The sequence below is a fragment of the Hemiscyllium ocellatum genome, chromosome 17, assembly GCF_020745735.1.
Source record: "Hemiscyllium ocellatum isolate sHemOce1 chromosome 17, sHemOce1.pat.X.cur, whole genome shotgun sequence".
Taxonomy (NCBI): domain Eukaryota; kingdom Metazoa; phylum Chordata; class Chondrichthyes; order Orectolobiformes; family Hemiscylliidae; genus Hemiscyllium; species Hemiscyllium ocellatum.
In genome coordinates this window covers 53,224,309-53,241,660 of record NC_083417.1, presented here as the reverse complement: position 1 = coordinate 53,241,660, position 17,352 = coordinate 53,224,309, and the positions used below count along the sequence as shown (strand labels likewise).

At 37.4% G+C, this 17,352-nt stretch overlaps 1 protein-coding gene across 1 annotated transcript in view; it reads right to left on the bottom strand.

Annotated features, from left to right (window-relative positions):
• Window positions 1-9,440: 9,440 nt before the first annotated feature.
• The window catches only part of pard6a (par-6 family cell polarity regulator alpha), a 106,370-nt gene continuing 98,458 nt past the window's right edge, over window positions 9,441-17,352 (bottom strand). Inside the window, exon 3 of the mRNA XM_060838168.1 lies at window positions 9,441-12,488. Within this exon, the coding sequence (XP_060694151.1) occupies window positions 11,641-12,488 (848 nt within the window). The 3' untranslated portion in view covers window positions 9,441-11,640. The remainder of the gene's footprint in view (window positions 12,489-17,352) is intronic.

Below are 17,352 nucleotides of genomic sequence, written 5' to 3'. Positions count from 1 at the left end.
TAAAATAAGTCGATTGACAAAACTGACTAAAATGAACTAGACAGAATTGCCAGACATTGGTCAATATCTGGTAGTAGTTAAGGAAACAATGGGATACTTGGTTTTAGAATAAAAGAGGAGTAAGTAGGTCAAAAAGGTCGGGATGTTGGTTTGCTACACCTGGCGTGTTTTGTGCACTTTTGGGATTCTGTAGGAAGTATTCCTTCACCTTACTATTGACGCACGTAATCAGCTCTTTTGTCCAAAAAATTATAAAATTACACTTTCCTAAACTCACCACCCTGAAGTTCTTTGAATTATTCTTCAGAGGTTTTACTCTGTCTGAATGTTTCCCTCTTTGGCTTGGTATCCCTTTTGTTTCATTACTGCATCTGTAAAGCCACTCGAGATTGTTTGCTATATTCAGGGATCTGTGAATTACAAGTTGTTGCCATTGAGGTGAAAGTGCAAAACTACTTGGTGGTGAATGATTTTCAGGGCTAGAGAGAAAAAAAACACTAAGATGACCTGACATAACTTGAACATTTTTTTGTTGTGTAGGAAGAGACAAACAAATGCTTTAAATTAGAAAGGGTGAATGACCGGGAAGGGATATTTAATGTGGTACATGACAGCATTGACATTTAAAAACTGATTAGTAATCCATAATTTCACAAGGCTAGTTCATTTTCAGAATGACTTACCAAAGGAATTGTAAGACATTGACATAGACATCACATTCAATTCATCTCCCTGTAAGGATTTTGGTGCCAGTGGTTCTGATGCAATTTTTTCAGGCAGTACACGTTCCATCTCCCCAAAACTGGTCCCAATGTCGCAAGAATCTATATATCAGTGTATCAAATACACTGACTGGTCCAACATCCAGTTTTTAAAAATTGTAACCTTGACATCAACTGATTCCTGATGTTCACCTCTGAGCTAGGAGGCCTGGACTCAAGTTCCAACTGCTCCAAAAAGGAGTGTAACAACACTTCTCAACAGGCTGATTAGAAACTAGCTTCCCCTAATGCTTGTAACTAGAATGTTCAAGTACTTCTTTGATTTACTTATAGACTTTAAATCATTTTGTGAAGTTGTCACTCAAAGCATTTACGACAAGCCTTTGAAAGTGTTTTTAATTTTACAGGAAGGGTTTTCTTTTAAAAGAGATAAATAAATAACTTAGAAGTGCCTAAAGACAAGCCATTATCTGGATTCTCAAGTCAGTATTACTTAAAAATCACTTTTTCAACAGTTATCTTGCTCAAAATGATAACATTCTCAGAACTTCATCTCTTAGTTGAATTACAACGTTGACTACTTAATGGAATGGCAGGGGCTGTATTTTTATCATTGTTCTATAAATAGTCTTAAAATGTGGTTTGATTTGCACTACATTACAAATTCAAAACTATTTGCTGAGTCAAAAGAGAAATCTTGCTCATTCATTATCAGCTACATTCATTCAGTGGTTTGATTAAATGATGTGATCACCACACAAATTAGGCAAACAAGACGGTCAACCAAAACTTTGCAATATAAAAACAGTTTCTCTGAACACAAAGTAGGTCCACATTTTGCTCTGTTTACAGGGATTCCTTTGTGCATTACATTTTGTACAAACTGTTTAATATCAGGTCACAATAATACAGTCCTTCCATTATTGCTGACTGACCTTTTCCAAAGGGGAAAAAAAACAATACTATCTTTGGTACATTGTATTGTACAAGATAGAATACAAAACCCTCTTTGTTCCATTCCAGAATCCTTGCTTGAAATACTAAATTACTGTAAAATGACACCAGTTAAGAATGTGTTTAGTCTAATAATAACCATTTTTGTATATTAATAACATCACCCCTTTATGTTGCAACTATCTAATTTTAAAAAACCAGAGTTAAAGAGGTATGTTTCCTCTCTTTTGTTTGACTGAATGGAGGAGACATTAAAATGTTCATATTTTTAAAATGGTGCAATGTTTAGTAGCATGCTTAAGAAAAATCCACTCTTTCCACATTCAAAATTGTTATTTCACTACCTAATGAAGACAGAGTCATAGAGATGTTCAGCATGGAAACAGGCCCTTCGGTCCAACCTGTCTATGCCGATTCGATATCCCAACCCAATCTAGTCCCACTTGGCCCATATCCCTCCAAACCCTTGCTATTCATATACCCATCCAAATGCCTCTTAAATGTTGCAATTGTACCAGACTCCGCTACATCCTCTGGCAGCTCATTCCATACACACACCACCCTCTGCATGAAAGAGTTGCCCAATTTATATCTTTCCCCTCTCACCATAAACCTATGCCTTCCAGTTCTGGACTCCCCCACCCCAGGGAAAAAAAACTGTATTTATCCTATCGGTGCCCCTCAATTTTGTAAACCTCTAAGGTCACTCCTCAGCCTCCGACGTTGCAGGGAAAACAGCCTCAGCCTGTTCAAACTCTCCCTGTAACCTTTCTTTATAACTATTTACAGCTTGAGGGAGTGAAGAAACACCCACAATTATATGCAACAAAAACGCAAATTGTTGGAAAATCTCAGCTCAGAGGAAGGTTCACTTGGCCAGAAATGTTAACTGATTCCTCTGCACAGATGCTGCCAGACCTGCTAAGCTTTTCCAGCAATTTCTGATTTACAGCATCTGCAACTCTTTCAATTTTTATTTACCCACAATTAAAAAGATTTAGCTTTATTAACACAATAAATTTAGCAAATCAGACAGTTTAGAATTTAAACCTTCCTGCTGCAATTAGATAATATGAGACTCCAAGGCATATGTGGGGTCCTGGATGGTCAATCAAAATTATCATCCACCACTCGAGAGATCTTTCACCTAGGTTTCCATGATTCCATAATAGAAATTGAAACAAGCTCGGGAGCAGAACACTCTTATGTGCATAGACAAAATTGCGGATTTCAATGGTATTCATTAACTGTGGTTAAAGGCATTATTTTGCTTTGGCTGCTGGTTACAGAAAGTAGACAAGCAGGAGGCTAGAAGAACATAGCAAGCTATGCAGCATCAGGAGATGGAGATGTCATGTTTTGGGAATAACCTCTCTTCAGGAATGGAGGTAGGGGGAGTAGCAGATAAATGGATGGGGATGGGGGATGGGCAGAATGAAAAGGCAGTGATAGGTGGAGAAGTGGTGGGTATGACCAATCACTGCCTCACCATTCTGCTGATCTCCTCACCCAAAACCCTCCCACATTATCTGCAGCTGCCCCTACCCCCCACCTCCAATCTTGAAGAGTTATTCCCAAAACATAGACTTCACCGCCTGATGCTGCCTAGTTTGCTGTGTTCTTCCAGCTCCTCCTCTACATTGGATTACAGTATCTGTAGCTTTTGTTTGGTCTCTAATCAGGTTACAGAAAGTAACCAATTTTCATCTCAACTACAATATTCTTCTTTAAGTCATCTTGTGATAAAAGAATTGTGGGGTAAGCAGCACACTACATACTAAGTGCATTTGAGAATCACAGTAGAAAATCTGACTTCTACCTCATACCATAAAGTGTAGAAGCAGAATTAGGCCATTCAGCTCAGAGTCTGCTCTGCCATTTGATCACAATTGATATATTTCTCAAGCACATTCTCCTTCCTTCTCTCTGTAATCTTTGATCCCCTTACTAATCAAGGGCCTCTGTATTAAATACTCAATGACAAGGCTCCATAGCTTTATGTGGCAACCAGTTCCACAAATTCACCACGCCCTAGCTAAACTGGTTCCTCCTCATCTCAGTTATAAATGGGTTTTACTTTACTCTGAGGCTGTGTCCCCTTGTCCTAGTTTCTCCTACTAATGGAAATGTTTTGTCCACTACCACTCTATCCAGGCCTCCGTATTCTGCAAGTTTAATTAAGGTCATCCCCCAAATCTTCAAAGCTCCATTGATCCAGACTCCTCAGCCACTTCTTTTCAAATGATCCAAAGTCTCACTGTGCATCTTTAAATAGGTCAGTCTTTCTTCAATCTCTCTCTACCGGAGATGTATGAAGGTTATGATACAAGGCGATTGTGAGAAATATTGTGAAAGGCAGCAAATTAAAGTTCTGAACAGAGTTTTGCAGTTTTTAAAAAGTTTCCACCACTATTCGAGCACTGCACTCACCCTTTTATGAACCCCTTAGCACTTGGTCCACATTTTTTCTGGGAAGGTGTCCTTTAATAGGTCAGAATTTGCATTTATTAGATTAGATTCCCTACAGTGTGGAATCAGGCCCTTTGGCCCAACCAGTCCACACCAACCCTCCGAAGAGTAACCCACCGAGACCAATTTCCCTCTGACTAATGCATCTAACACTATGGACAATTTAGCATGGCCAATTCACTTGTGGGAAGACACCGCAGCACCAGGGGGAAACCCACGCAGACACAGGGAGAATGTGCAAACTCCACACGCAGTCACCCAAGGCTAGAACCGAACCTGGGACCCTGGTGCTGTGAGGCAGCAGTGTTAACCACTGAGCCACTTTGGATTGTGAGTGGAGCTTGTCTAAACAGCATTAAGATAGTTAGTATCAGAGGTAAAAGATCTAGGGGAGTATAAGCAAAGGGATATGACAATGGGCAAAATATTGATTTGAAAGTTCAGCTCCAGGTTCAACAGAACAAAATGGCTGGGGGCCTAAGACTACCTGGTAGGATGTAGGAACCTGGCTGTTGTCAGGACAAAAATTGGCAAATATATAAGACAGATTTTACTCAAGGTACCAAATAATAAATGTGTTAATAGTAATTAAAATAATTTGCATTTATATAATGTTGGATTTATGCCTCTCATGTGCCTTTAAACATTTTTTCTACATTAAAGACAAAATTGAATGGCATAGAAGATGAAATTTGGAGAATGGGGGACACCATATCATTGAAATGTGAGGGGAGCAGGTTGCATGTAGCGTAAACGTAGAAATGAGCTGTGTGAAGAGGAGGAAGAATTCCAGTGTGAACACAGGGCCCGAATGGCTGGGGTATAGGCTGCAACATATACAGTCTGTCCAGGGTGTAAGTTTGCTCGCTGAGCTGTAGGTTTGATATCCAGAAGTTTCATTACCTGGTTAGGTAACATCATCAGTGGCGACCTCCAAGTGAAGCAAAGCTGTTGTCTCCTGCTTTCTATTTATATCTTTCTGCTGGATGGGGTTCGTGAAGTCATTTCCTGTTCGTTTTCTGAGGGGTTGATAAATGGCATCTAGATCTGTGTTTGTTTATGGCGTTGTGATTGGAGTGCCAGGCCTCTAGGAATTCTCTGGCATGTCTTTGCTAAGCCTGTCCCAGGATAGATCTGTTGTCCCAGTCGAAATGGTGGGTTTTTTTCCTCCGTGTGTAGGACTACAAGGGAGAGAGGGTAGTAGCCCTACACACGGATGAAAAAAACCACCATTTCGACTGGGACAACACGTCTATCCTGGGACAGGCTAAGCAAAGACATGCCAGAGAATTCCTAGAGGCCTGGCACTCCAACCACAACGCCATAAACAAACACAGATCTAGATGCCATCTATCAACCCCTCAGAAAATGAACATGAAATGACATCACCACAAACCCCAGGAACCCCATCCAGGAGGAAGATATAAATAGAAAGCAGGAGACAACAGCTTCGCTTCACTTGGAGGTTGCCACTGATGTTATCTAGCCAGGTAATGAAACTTCTGGATATCAAACCTACAGCTCAGCAAGCAAACCTACACCCTAAACCTTAGCCTGAGCTACAAACCTTGCATACAGTCTGTCCGATTGGAGCTGGTTATTTGATTTGTGCCAACTGTTTGAACAAGTGATCGTGCTTAGTCTCTGCACCCTGATTTTTTTTTTTAAAAATCCTGCAAGTTCCTCTCTCCAGTACCTATCCATTACCCCAAATTATATGAAATCAGCTTCCATTACTACTTAATTAGAGCATTCTGGAGCATACCAATTAAAAACACTTCAATTTCTGACTAGATCTACTGCTAGGATCTTAAATCTAAGATGATTGCTGATTATCGATCATTTGTCACATGGAATTATTTTTCCTCTATCGAAACCCATCTTGAAAACCTCTTATCCATTAATATATTCTCCTTAGAACAAATAGTTTAGACTTCTCAGCCTCTCCTCGTGATTTAAACCCTCATTCATATTAATATTCTGGTAAACTGCCTCTGTACCATAAGCAAGCCTTGATATCTTCCCTGAAATGTTGTAGCTATAATTGTCCACAATACACCAGTTGAGGCCTAAATAAGTCAATGATCTATTTCCTTTTATATTACAGACTCAGTGTCTTTCAGAAATAGATCCTTTGGTCAAACCACTTCCTGCCAACCATGTTCCCAAACTAGTCTCACCTACCTGCATTGGCCCATATCCCTCCAATTCATGAACTTATCCAAACAGCTCTTGAACATCACAAGTGGCCTGCATCCACCACTTCCCCTGGCAATTCATTTCACAAACAAATCACCGTCTAAAAACGTTGCCCCTCATGTCCTTTTAAATCTCTTTCTCCTCTCGCCTTAAAAATGTAACCTAGTTTTAAGCTTCCCCACTCTAGGGAAAGATTGTCGTCATTCACCTTATCTATACTCCTCATGATTTTATAAACCTCAAAAAGTCACCCCTCAAACTCATACACTTAAGTGAACAAAGTCTCAGCCTTTTAGTCTATTTTTATATGTCAAACCCCTTCCCATTCATGGCAAGATCCTGGTAAATCTTTTCTGAATCTTCTCTAATTTAATAATTATCCTTTCAATAACATTGTGACCAGTACTCCAGAGGAGGCCTCAATGTCCTGTATAACCTCAACATGATGTCCCCAACTCCTGTACTCGAAGAAGTGAGGAAAGATGGCATGTGTGCTAAACACCACCTTGACAACCCTGTCTACCTGTGATGCAAATTTCAAAGGATTATGTATCTGAACCCCAAGACACCTATTTTTAAATTCAAGAATCCTGAGTGCTTGCCCTATCACTTAAAAGGATTGTGTATAAAGACACCAAAAAGTTACCTATTATCCACATTTTAAAAAAAAATGTCTGTTATTTATGATGTGGTCTTTCTAAATTAGTCCTTTTGAAGTACATTACTTATTTTTCAATATTGAACACCATCTTTCTTACCTCTGACCATTTCAGCAGCATGTCTGTGTCACCCTGAAGTCTACACTATCCTCAGCACTACATTAGAAGTCTTCAGATAGTACAAAGCTCAACAATGCTGCTCTTTCAAATCTAGGTCATTTATATAATCATTGACGAGAAAATGGACCCAAAACTGACCTTTTTGGAACAGCATTACAATCACTTAATAGTTTTAAAAACATACCACTGGGACAGTTTAACAATATCACAAGGCCAATGTCTATTAATCCAGAAACCCAGGTAACATTCTGGGAACCTGGGTTTGAAACCACCCATGGCAGATGAAGTTTGCATTCAATTAAAATCTGGAATGAGAGTCTAGTGACAACAATGAAATCATGGATTGTTGGGAAAACCTTACCTGGATCACTCTTTTAGGGAAGCAATTTGCCATCTTCACCTGGTCTGGCCTACATGTGACTCCAGTCCCACAGCAATGTGATCGAGTCTTAACAGCCCTCCAGACAATTAAGAATGGACAATAAATGCTGGTTTACCCAGCAAAATCCACATCCTGTGAATTAATTTTTAAAAATCATATTTTGGTACTGGTCACTGAACCAATTCCATATCCAAACCACTGGTTAGCCTTTAAATTCATGCACTTCCACCTCTACAACAGGCTTGGAGGGACTTTTAAAAGGCATTTGATGAAGTACATATTAGTGGAACATTTACTGCTATTGAAGAACTCATTAGTCAAACAATTTGCCCGTGATATATTCATACTAAATTTCTTGAATTAAACTATGCCTTTCCAAATTAACTGCGTCCTCAGTAAAGGATTCCAGTAAATATCCCACCACATGGCATGGCAGCTCAGTGGTTAGCACTGCTGCCTCACAGCACCAGGGTCCCAGGTGAGATTCCAGCCTTGGGCGACGGTCTGTGTGGAGTTTGCACATTCTCCCAGTGTCTGCGTGGGTTTCCTCCCACAGTCCAAAGACGTGCGGGTTAGGTGAATTGGCCATGCTAAATTTCCCATAGTGCATTAGGCAGAGGGAAATGGGTCTGGGTGGGTTAATTTTCGGAGGGTCAGTGAGGGCTTGTTGGGCCGAAGGGCCTGTTTCCACACTGTAGGGAATCTAATCTAATATCAAACTTACTGGTCTGTAAGTATTTGGTGACCAGTTTTCTCTTTCAGGATCAGTGGTAAAATGTTACTAACCCTTCAGCCCTGTGGCATTACTGTACCAAGTGAGGAATGATAGATCATGACCAATGCCATTATATTTATACTTTTGCTTCTTTCAGCTATCAAGAAGCATTCCATTTATATTTAGTGACATAATTTTCTGTACTGCTTATCTTTAAGTACATCGTGTTACTGTCCTGTCCATAACTTCAATTTTTTCATATAACCTTTATATCTGCTCCTTTTGTGAAGAAAGCAACAGTTCTTTTATCCATAATGCTGATGTGTAACATGAATAGTTGTCCCAGCACTAACTCCTGCAGAACTCCACAATGCCATCCTGAAAAAGACCCCTTTATCCCCACTTGCTGCCTTCTACCAATCACTTAAAAGGAATCCATGCTAGTTTGTTCCCTAACACCATGGATTCTAATCCTATTTAGCAGTCTTCTTTGCAGCATCTTGTCAAGGGCCTTCTAGCCTTTTTTATTTTAAAGGTTAAAGTTTTATTTTCTCCTCTCCTGATTACTTTTCAATATCCACCAGTACTTCTCAATTTCAGTTAATAACCAGGAAGATTACCAGTATTTATCATAAGCTTATTTTTCTATTTTATTTTTAAAAAACTTATTGCCTTTACTATCCAGGCTTTGTTTGCAAAAGAAAGAGCATCCAAAGCAATGATAAAAAATGCTTAGTTTTCCTGAATGTTTTGTTGCTACTTTATCCCACAATTCCCTTTCCCAATCTACTCACCTAGATTCCACAAATCACTGAAATTGATCACTTCCCAGTTGAGAATCTTATATTCAACATTTTCTTTAACTATTCTGAACCTAGTATTAGCAATAAGTAAAAACTCAGGAGTTACTAAACATTAACATTGAAAGAGAAACAAATCAATGCAAAAAATTAAATGCGAAACAGATTTCATTGACAGTAGAACCTTCAGAGTAACAGGTGCCATTGATTAGAACCTCAAATCATCCTTCATCATCTTCCTGTTTGAAGAAAACATTCAAAAGTCCTTTACTGACCAACTTTTTCGTCAACCCTCAAACTTGTGGGAAAAACTATTGGACCAGGAAAATGTCAGTCTTTGAAGTACTTAAATTTTTTCTTGGGTTCTGTATAAATGTAAATTGTAACAGGTACTGGTTATTTACCAGTCTCACACACAAGTTAGTGTTAGAATCTTTATTTGAATAATCATACAACTATGTGACATTCACAATATTATATAGCCTGAGCCAACAAGACTGCTAATCTGTTAAATATTATAAATACAATGTTTGTACAGTTTAAGGGAAATCAGGTAGAGGCCTAGGACTGAGTGGGGTCAAATACAAAAAAGTAAGAAAAATACTGCCCTCATTTCATAAAAAAATTTATACAAAATATTCTCAGTTAGATAAAATTGCCCCCATCTCTCTACTAAACAGATTAGATGCATAACAAATTGACAAAAATGCATACATGGTCTAAAAACTCAGGAAAGTTAATTATACACTGCTGTTGAACCCTGCTGACTCAAGAGCATGGTGAGAGGAAACTCATTTAAAATAATTAAAATGTAATGATAAAAACAAATTCTGCCTACAATTAACATGTATTAATGTGAATTCATTTTATTTAAACAAATATCTAAAACTAAATTCCTGAATGCATTTTCTCTTCAATGTATGTTCGTCCCTGAATGCTTAAGCCTTTTTCAGTATTAAGGAAAGAGTCTTTATTTTTTGGTAATCTCCATTTTGTTTTGGGAAAAAGCAGAGCCAAACCACAGGAGGTTTCCTAAAACTGCAGAGTCATTGTGCTTCAGACTGGTGAAATGCTTTGAGGTGTGCAGAGATGCAAATACTTTGATTATTGCTCATAATCCAATCAGTGAATGGATTCTAAATTTAAATCTAAAGCATATTAGGCTATGTAGGCAGATGAAGACAAAAAAATTAGTTGATATTTCTTGATCATATTCTCTACCAATAAGGGGAGAAAGTCCCATTTTTAATTTGTTAAATACCACTTCTTACTGAGATGTGCAGGCTTGAATGTGGTCAGCATTTGTGGCATTTCTACCATTTTTAATGAATGAAAATTTGTCACAATGCAGTCTGTTTTAATATAAAAACCTTTTACAGTCTGTTGTGTTACAAGATTGTTAATAATCCGTCAATGTTGATAGAATAGAAAGTTGTTCTGGGAAGTAAATTCCCAATGAGACCACTATTCTTATGATTAAACAATAAATCCTACTTTCATGGCCCTCAATAAATTCAATCTAATCCAACTATTGTAAAAGCAAATTACAAAGTCACAGTGGATGACAATGTTGCAGTCAATTAGAGTTTCTACTGTACTGATTTATAACTGAAATTGGAGGTCAAAGAAACTAAATCAATTGAGCTACAAATTTGACTTTAATTATTTCCTTGATTAATATTTTAATTTAACTATATACCCATAAATACTCTAAAATGTTGGCTTAATAAACCTTTAGATCTATAGTCCCACTGATCTCAAATTTTGAATATTGCTTTCTGATATATAGACTGTAAATTAATTACACCATGTATGACAAAGAGCACTAAAGCCAGCAGGGTCTCTTAAGATACAGGTAGGGTTAAAAGATAGACATACAGAATACCCTCATACCACCAAGAACAGAAAAAAAATTGCTTTACAGCAATATCTCTAGAAATTTAAATTTTCAAAACACTATTTTCCACTCTGGGAGCAGAACAGCAACTTTGAAATATTTTGCTAGTGCTGCACAGCAATTTCAATACACAGTTTCAGAATTACATTTTCCATAGGAAAAAAAGTAATGCTCTCAATTAGGGAATGGAAATAATTACTGAGTAACCTTTTTAAAAATGGACTTCAGTAGTAATGTGGTCCCTCAGAATATGCAAGTATTGTGGTATGAGGTTATTGAACTCAATTTTTAAACACTTTTTTTAAGCAATTTCACAAGACCATTTATTTGCCTTCAATTGCAGACAACATGGTTCAATTGCAGTTTTGTGAAGTGGTACAATTCAGTTTTATAAACATCGAAACAGTTTGGGAGGTTGGCTCCTAAAATGAAGATGAGTGAACAGAACCTCGGTGGTTAAGAAATTCTAAGTTATACATTGTATCATTTCCAAAATAATATGAAGCATGGTTCTGAAAGATTCTTTATGTAAAAAGTGATTGCAATTTTATCTTCCTGCTTTCATATTTACCAATATCCTTTTGTATTGTCAAATATTTCTGGTCAAAAATAAATCGGATTCCTGTCTCTTAAATGAGGTTCCTGTCAAGCCAACAAAAATCGAAGTGTTATTCTGAATGTACTGTGTGTGTTAAAAAGGTGATAAAATCAAGAGAAAAAGATCTATAGAGTGATCATTGTTCCATCTTCCCGCATATTTCCATGGCTTGAACTTATTTTTCTGGGATTGTCGCTGTGTGTGTTCAAAGAGTTTAATGAGCCTTTGTATTTGCTTTCGTTGTTTTCTAACAGTGGGCTGTTTAGAGAGGTGTTATGCTGCAGCTTTTTGGTTAGGTCTCCATTCACATAATTAGGGAATACTGTTTTCGGTATATATGATGGCATGTCATTTTCGATTATTATATCACCTTCATCTTCACTTTCTCCTTCTGCTGTAGTGTAATTGTTGATATAGTTGGAAGTACCTGTTAATGTGTGCTGGCTAGGTGTACTGTCTGTTGACACCCCAGAGCTACCCGAAGCTCTGCTGCTGCGAATCACATTATTTCGTTGATTTGCTGGTTTCACTGTGATGATCAGATTGTGACTGTTGGCCACCATCATGTCAGTCACCTGGTCCAGTGACTTGCCTGCGACATCAATTCCATTTACCTCTAGTATTTCATCATTGACTGCGAGGAGGCCTGTGCTCTCTGCTAAGCCACCCCGGACAAGCCGCGAGATGAAGATTCCAGGAACTTTCTCCACTCCTTGAGGAGCAACCCGCACACTCACCCCATCACGAATATAAAAACCAAGTGGTTTGTCAGAGCCGTGTTTGTGAAGGCGAACTCTCCGATGAGTTTCTGGAAGAATGTCTACATCAATAATGGAAGAAATTTGTCTGAAATCCTGAGGCATTCCAATCAAGATGTGAGGCTTTGACTTATGATGGACAGGACGCAGAACATGAAGACCTTTCTTCTTGCGCAGAAGAGAATTGGTTCCAAATGCTCCGCAGTCGCCTTCAGCTGCAGAAAGATTAAAACATTTGGTTACTTTTCTGCATCAGTTTGTGTGGATCGGACAAACAAGCAAGTTAAATCCTAAGGATATGGCTTTATTCCCAGTTCCCCATGCAGTTCTGGCTTAAACAGATCTAAGTTTTCACTGGATCGCCTCAGTTAATATTCCCAAAACAAGTTTTATTTTTAGTTATAATATAAGTCTTAGGATAAATTATGGCATATGTAAGGTTTGCAATTTCAATTTTGCATGTAGCTAGTTACACTTTTCAGTAACATATAGCCAAGAAGATTATCCATAAGAAAGATTCATTCCTTACAATCATTATAATCTTGACAAATAAAATGAGAGAAATTAAAAGCTGGAAGGGTGTGAGCAAAGACATAATTCAGTGTAAAAACCTCCTTTCTCAGTGCACAAGCTATCCTTCAAGACAATGCGATGCATCTATGCCCGTTAAAAACGAATCTGATCATTCTAAGAAATGCTAACCCCCTCTCTTAAAAACAGGGAGTAATGGAGAATAGGAAACAATGACAAATCTTCATGGCATTCAATAGATAGCTACATAACATGACTGCTTCATTTTAGAATCCCCCTACACATTCTTCCCTCTTCTCCTTACATCTACCTAGAAGAAATGTAAATACTTAGCGCAAAGTATTCTCTCATGTTACTCTTGATATAAAGAGCCACAATTTAGATTGCACATTGATGGCAGTTACATTAGGGATGAGATTATACAATTGTTCTACTGTTTTCTCTATATATAGAGACCGTATTCTTTTTCCTCCCCATGGATTTCACTAGTAGCAAATCAGGTTGTACACCATAACAACCAATCCCCAGGTGAGAGTGTATATATAATACACTGTTCTGGTAGCCTTTTTAACAGCCTTGAAAATCTAAACTAACTAGATTTGAGTGACAGACAGTGCTTAGGACTTTAACTCTTGACCATTTGAGTTGATAGAATGTTGCTAAATTGCTAGTCTACCAGGCCACTTCAACTTTTTCTTTTAACAAAGATTGCATTATTTATGTTAGTGTAAAGTCTGATAATATAAAATAATTCACATTCAATTAAAATTTGGAAGGTAAAATTTGAGAAAAAAAAAATCAGTATAGAATGTCTTGTGGGGAGGGAAAATAAAGTAATGCAAGATGCATCATCAAGAATTTCTGACTAATTAAATAGTTAATCTTTTACATTGTGACTACTTTTTGGACCCTCAACACAACACCTATGATGCTAAAAAATAACTTTCCTGCTTTTGTATTTTTATCCTCCTATTTATAAAGGCCAGAATTCAATATGCCTTATTAACTGTTTTCTCAACCTTTGCTGCCAAACTGAAGTCATACATATACACACAACTCCAAGTCTTTCAACTCCCGCACTTACTAAAAAAATAAAAAAGATAAAATTCTAAACTAAAAACTTCATCACTTCACTGCGTTAAATTCCATCAGCCATACATCCAATAATTCCCACCAGCCTACATCTGCTTGGAGTACATTACTGCCCTCAACTCAAATTTATATTATGTTCAAAAATTGAAATTAGTACACAGTCATTCCCCCTTGCAGTTCTTATCCAAAAGAATAACTTATGTCCCATAGTCCTCATACTATTAGTCAATGGAAAATTTTCCTATGCTACCAAATGCACATCTGCCATAAAGTGTATGTTGCTCTCAAAAATCGATGCTATTTGTTCCAAAGTGAACCCGCTGCAGCTTTTCCAACCTAGCCCTGTGCTAAATATCCCATCCCTGCTGTAAACTTCCTTTTAAATTCTCAAGCACACATTCACTCTTCCTAAATCAATTATGCTGACTAAAATTAGATGCAATATTCAAGTCTGATCCTAACCAGAGATTTAGAAAGGTTGTACATAACGTATCCATTTGGTACTCAATGCCTCTATTAAATGAAGCCCAAGATCCCATATGCTTTGTTAATCTCACACATTGTGTCCTGCTATCTTCAAAGGCTGCACATGCATAAGTTTTTATTGTCTCTCCTGATTTCCACTGTCAAAATTATCATGTTATATATTCGGAAATAAATTCCATCCGCACTGATTTGGCCATTCTGCTAATCAGTGATGCAGTAAATTTGTATCATTCCCACTTTTTGCCACTTGTCCAAGTTTGGTATCATTGATTTCAAAATTTGCCAAACTACATTGAAACACTATTCTTCAAGGTTCAATGCCTGAATTCTGCAATGATTAATTCAAAAGCAAACTTGGGTTCTGGAATGGAATTAATGGATGATACAAAAATAGCAAGCTAAAAGATGTGCAGTCTGGCAGAGGAGTTTGGTAATTTATGTAAACTGGCACAAATGACAAGTGTCATTTAACACCTTCAAATACAATCCAAGTACCAAATGCATGGAACAGAATTACCTTGTCAACTCAAAAAGGGCCCCACATGGAATTAGTCTAGTCAGTATTTAGACAAATGTGGCATGATAATTTAAAAAGCGAACAATATGGACATAGAATAATTGAATAATAGTCCATTAAAGGTTTGAGTATTTGTGGCTGTATCCATGGATGTGAAATTGCCCATAACTCAAGACAGAAGGAAGATTTATAGAGAGGTATAGTCAAATACAAAAGCAAAATATTGCAGATCCTGGAAATAAAATACAAAATAAAAGGCAGGAAAAACTCAGTACTGCTGTCCAACCTACAGCTAAATTCAATTTAAACTAACTACTCAATGTAGCTGCTATACTTTTTGTTAAAGGAGGAAAAACACTTGATATATTGAAAGAGCATGCCATTGTTTCCCGTTCACCTGTCTTTGCACATACCTGGACAAGCAGACCAAAATGAAAAGGGACTTTGTCAGAATGAGATAAATATCAATAACTGCAACTTTTAATTATTAAAAAGTTTAGTATAAGGAACCAAATTTGCACAAAAATGGACACACTTACCAGTCGAAAAGAATGGGGCTGGAAAAACGCAGAAGTCAGACAGCATCTGAGGAGCAGGAGAGTTGATGTTTCGGGCATAACCCTTTCCTGACAAGTCCAAAACGTCGACTCTACTGCTCTTGATGCTGCCTGACCTGCTGTGCTTTTCCAGCACCACACTCGTGACTCTGATCTCCAGCATCTGCTGTCCTCACTTTCTCCATATTTTTGAAGCCTCAGATAGCATTAGCAAGAAACAGTAATACAGTATGTAAAAGTTATATAGAACAAAAGATTAGGAAATTGTTATCTCTTCCTCCTTGCCACCCCCACCAAAAGGAGATTTCAGGTTCAACAAATTATGAGAGGGGACATAAAAAACAAAAGTTTATAAACAACGTTGATAGCAGATTTTAGATGGTCAGTGAACATTGAGAAATATGAAAAACAAAAGGCTGGTGGTTCAAACCAAAACCTTCAGGGAGTTTGTTTCATTTATATTCTAAAAGACAAATGGATATCTGTTTTGATATTGTAAACTTCAAAACTTTATTAACTGTTCAGGGATTGAAAGAATCAGAGGTAACTCTTTCTGGAAACTTAAAACCAGAACCAGTAGAGCAGAGTGTTGTTCATTGTATTAGTCTAATTTTTAAACATGCTTATTACCCTCTTAAGTGATTTATTTACTATAATACTTAGTGGCAAATAGGATAATATGGAAGACCTCTCCTGAAGGGTGAGGTAGAAGGCCACCTTGTTGAATTCTTGTGCGATATGAATGGACCCCAAACTGTCCTTTGTAGGTCAATTATTGATTCCTGGTTTGTGTATATCTATACTGCATAATGAAGTTAGGCATTTTGTTTAAATTATATATGGTGCAGCAACTCAACTTGGAAATGAACCGATGTGGAGAAAAATTGTAAATTATGACGACTAATTATACTAGCTTTTGTTAACATTAAAAACAATGAATAAGGTGGGACTGTGGTACGTAAACTTCAAAACTTTAACCTTTTCCTCAAACCATTTATTACAGAGCTATTGCTGATTCTTGCAATCCCTGACCAATTAAAGAACAAATGTTAAAGGAATTAAAAACAATGCTAATTAGCCATCCCGATTAAGGAAGAGTTAAAGTAACAAATTCGCTCTTTCTGGGAGAAATGTAACATTTACAAGTGACCAATTATCATGCAAAGTAGCAAGTTAAGATTTACCTCAGATATTCCCTCTACAGGCAAAGAGATTAATTGCTGGCAAGTTTTGTTTCAAAGAGACAGTTAATGTCAAAAGTAATAAGGAACAAGGAAACTACGCCTGATAAAGAAAGTTACAGACCTGATGACTCCAGAAGAATAATCAGGTTGTGAAGGTGCTGGTGTTGGACTGGGGTATGCAAGGTCAGAAGTCACACGAGACCAGGTTATAGATCAACATGTTTATTTGAAATCAAAAGCTTTTGGAGTGCTGCACCTTCATCTGAAGGAGCAGCACTCAAAGCTTGTCATTTCATATAAACCTGTTGGATTATAAGCATTTGCTCATGCACAATCAATAATGTAACATCAGAAACTTCACAAGACAAAATCCTATATATGCATTCAACTTGAGGTTTTTAAGTAGAACTTGAAAATAACAAGGCACAAGGATCGAAACCTACATACATCCAGAGGTACTGCTGGTTGGAATTGTTGTGAAATTCCATTAATTTGTTAATAGTTAAATGGACTTGAGGCTTGACTCGAGTGGTCTTTTGATTACTACATGCAATAAAGTTTAAGTAAATGTTTTATGATCTTGGAAAATAAAGTAGCCAAATTAAAAAAGGTGGCTTGTGGTAATCAACAAACACTGCTGTCTCATTAAATCTCTCATCACATCAATTGGGAGGTGCTACTCTGCCAAAATACAAGCCTTACACTTAAATCT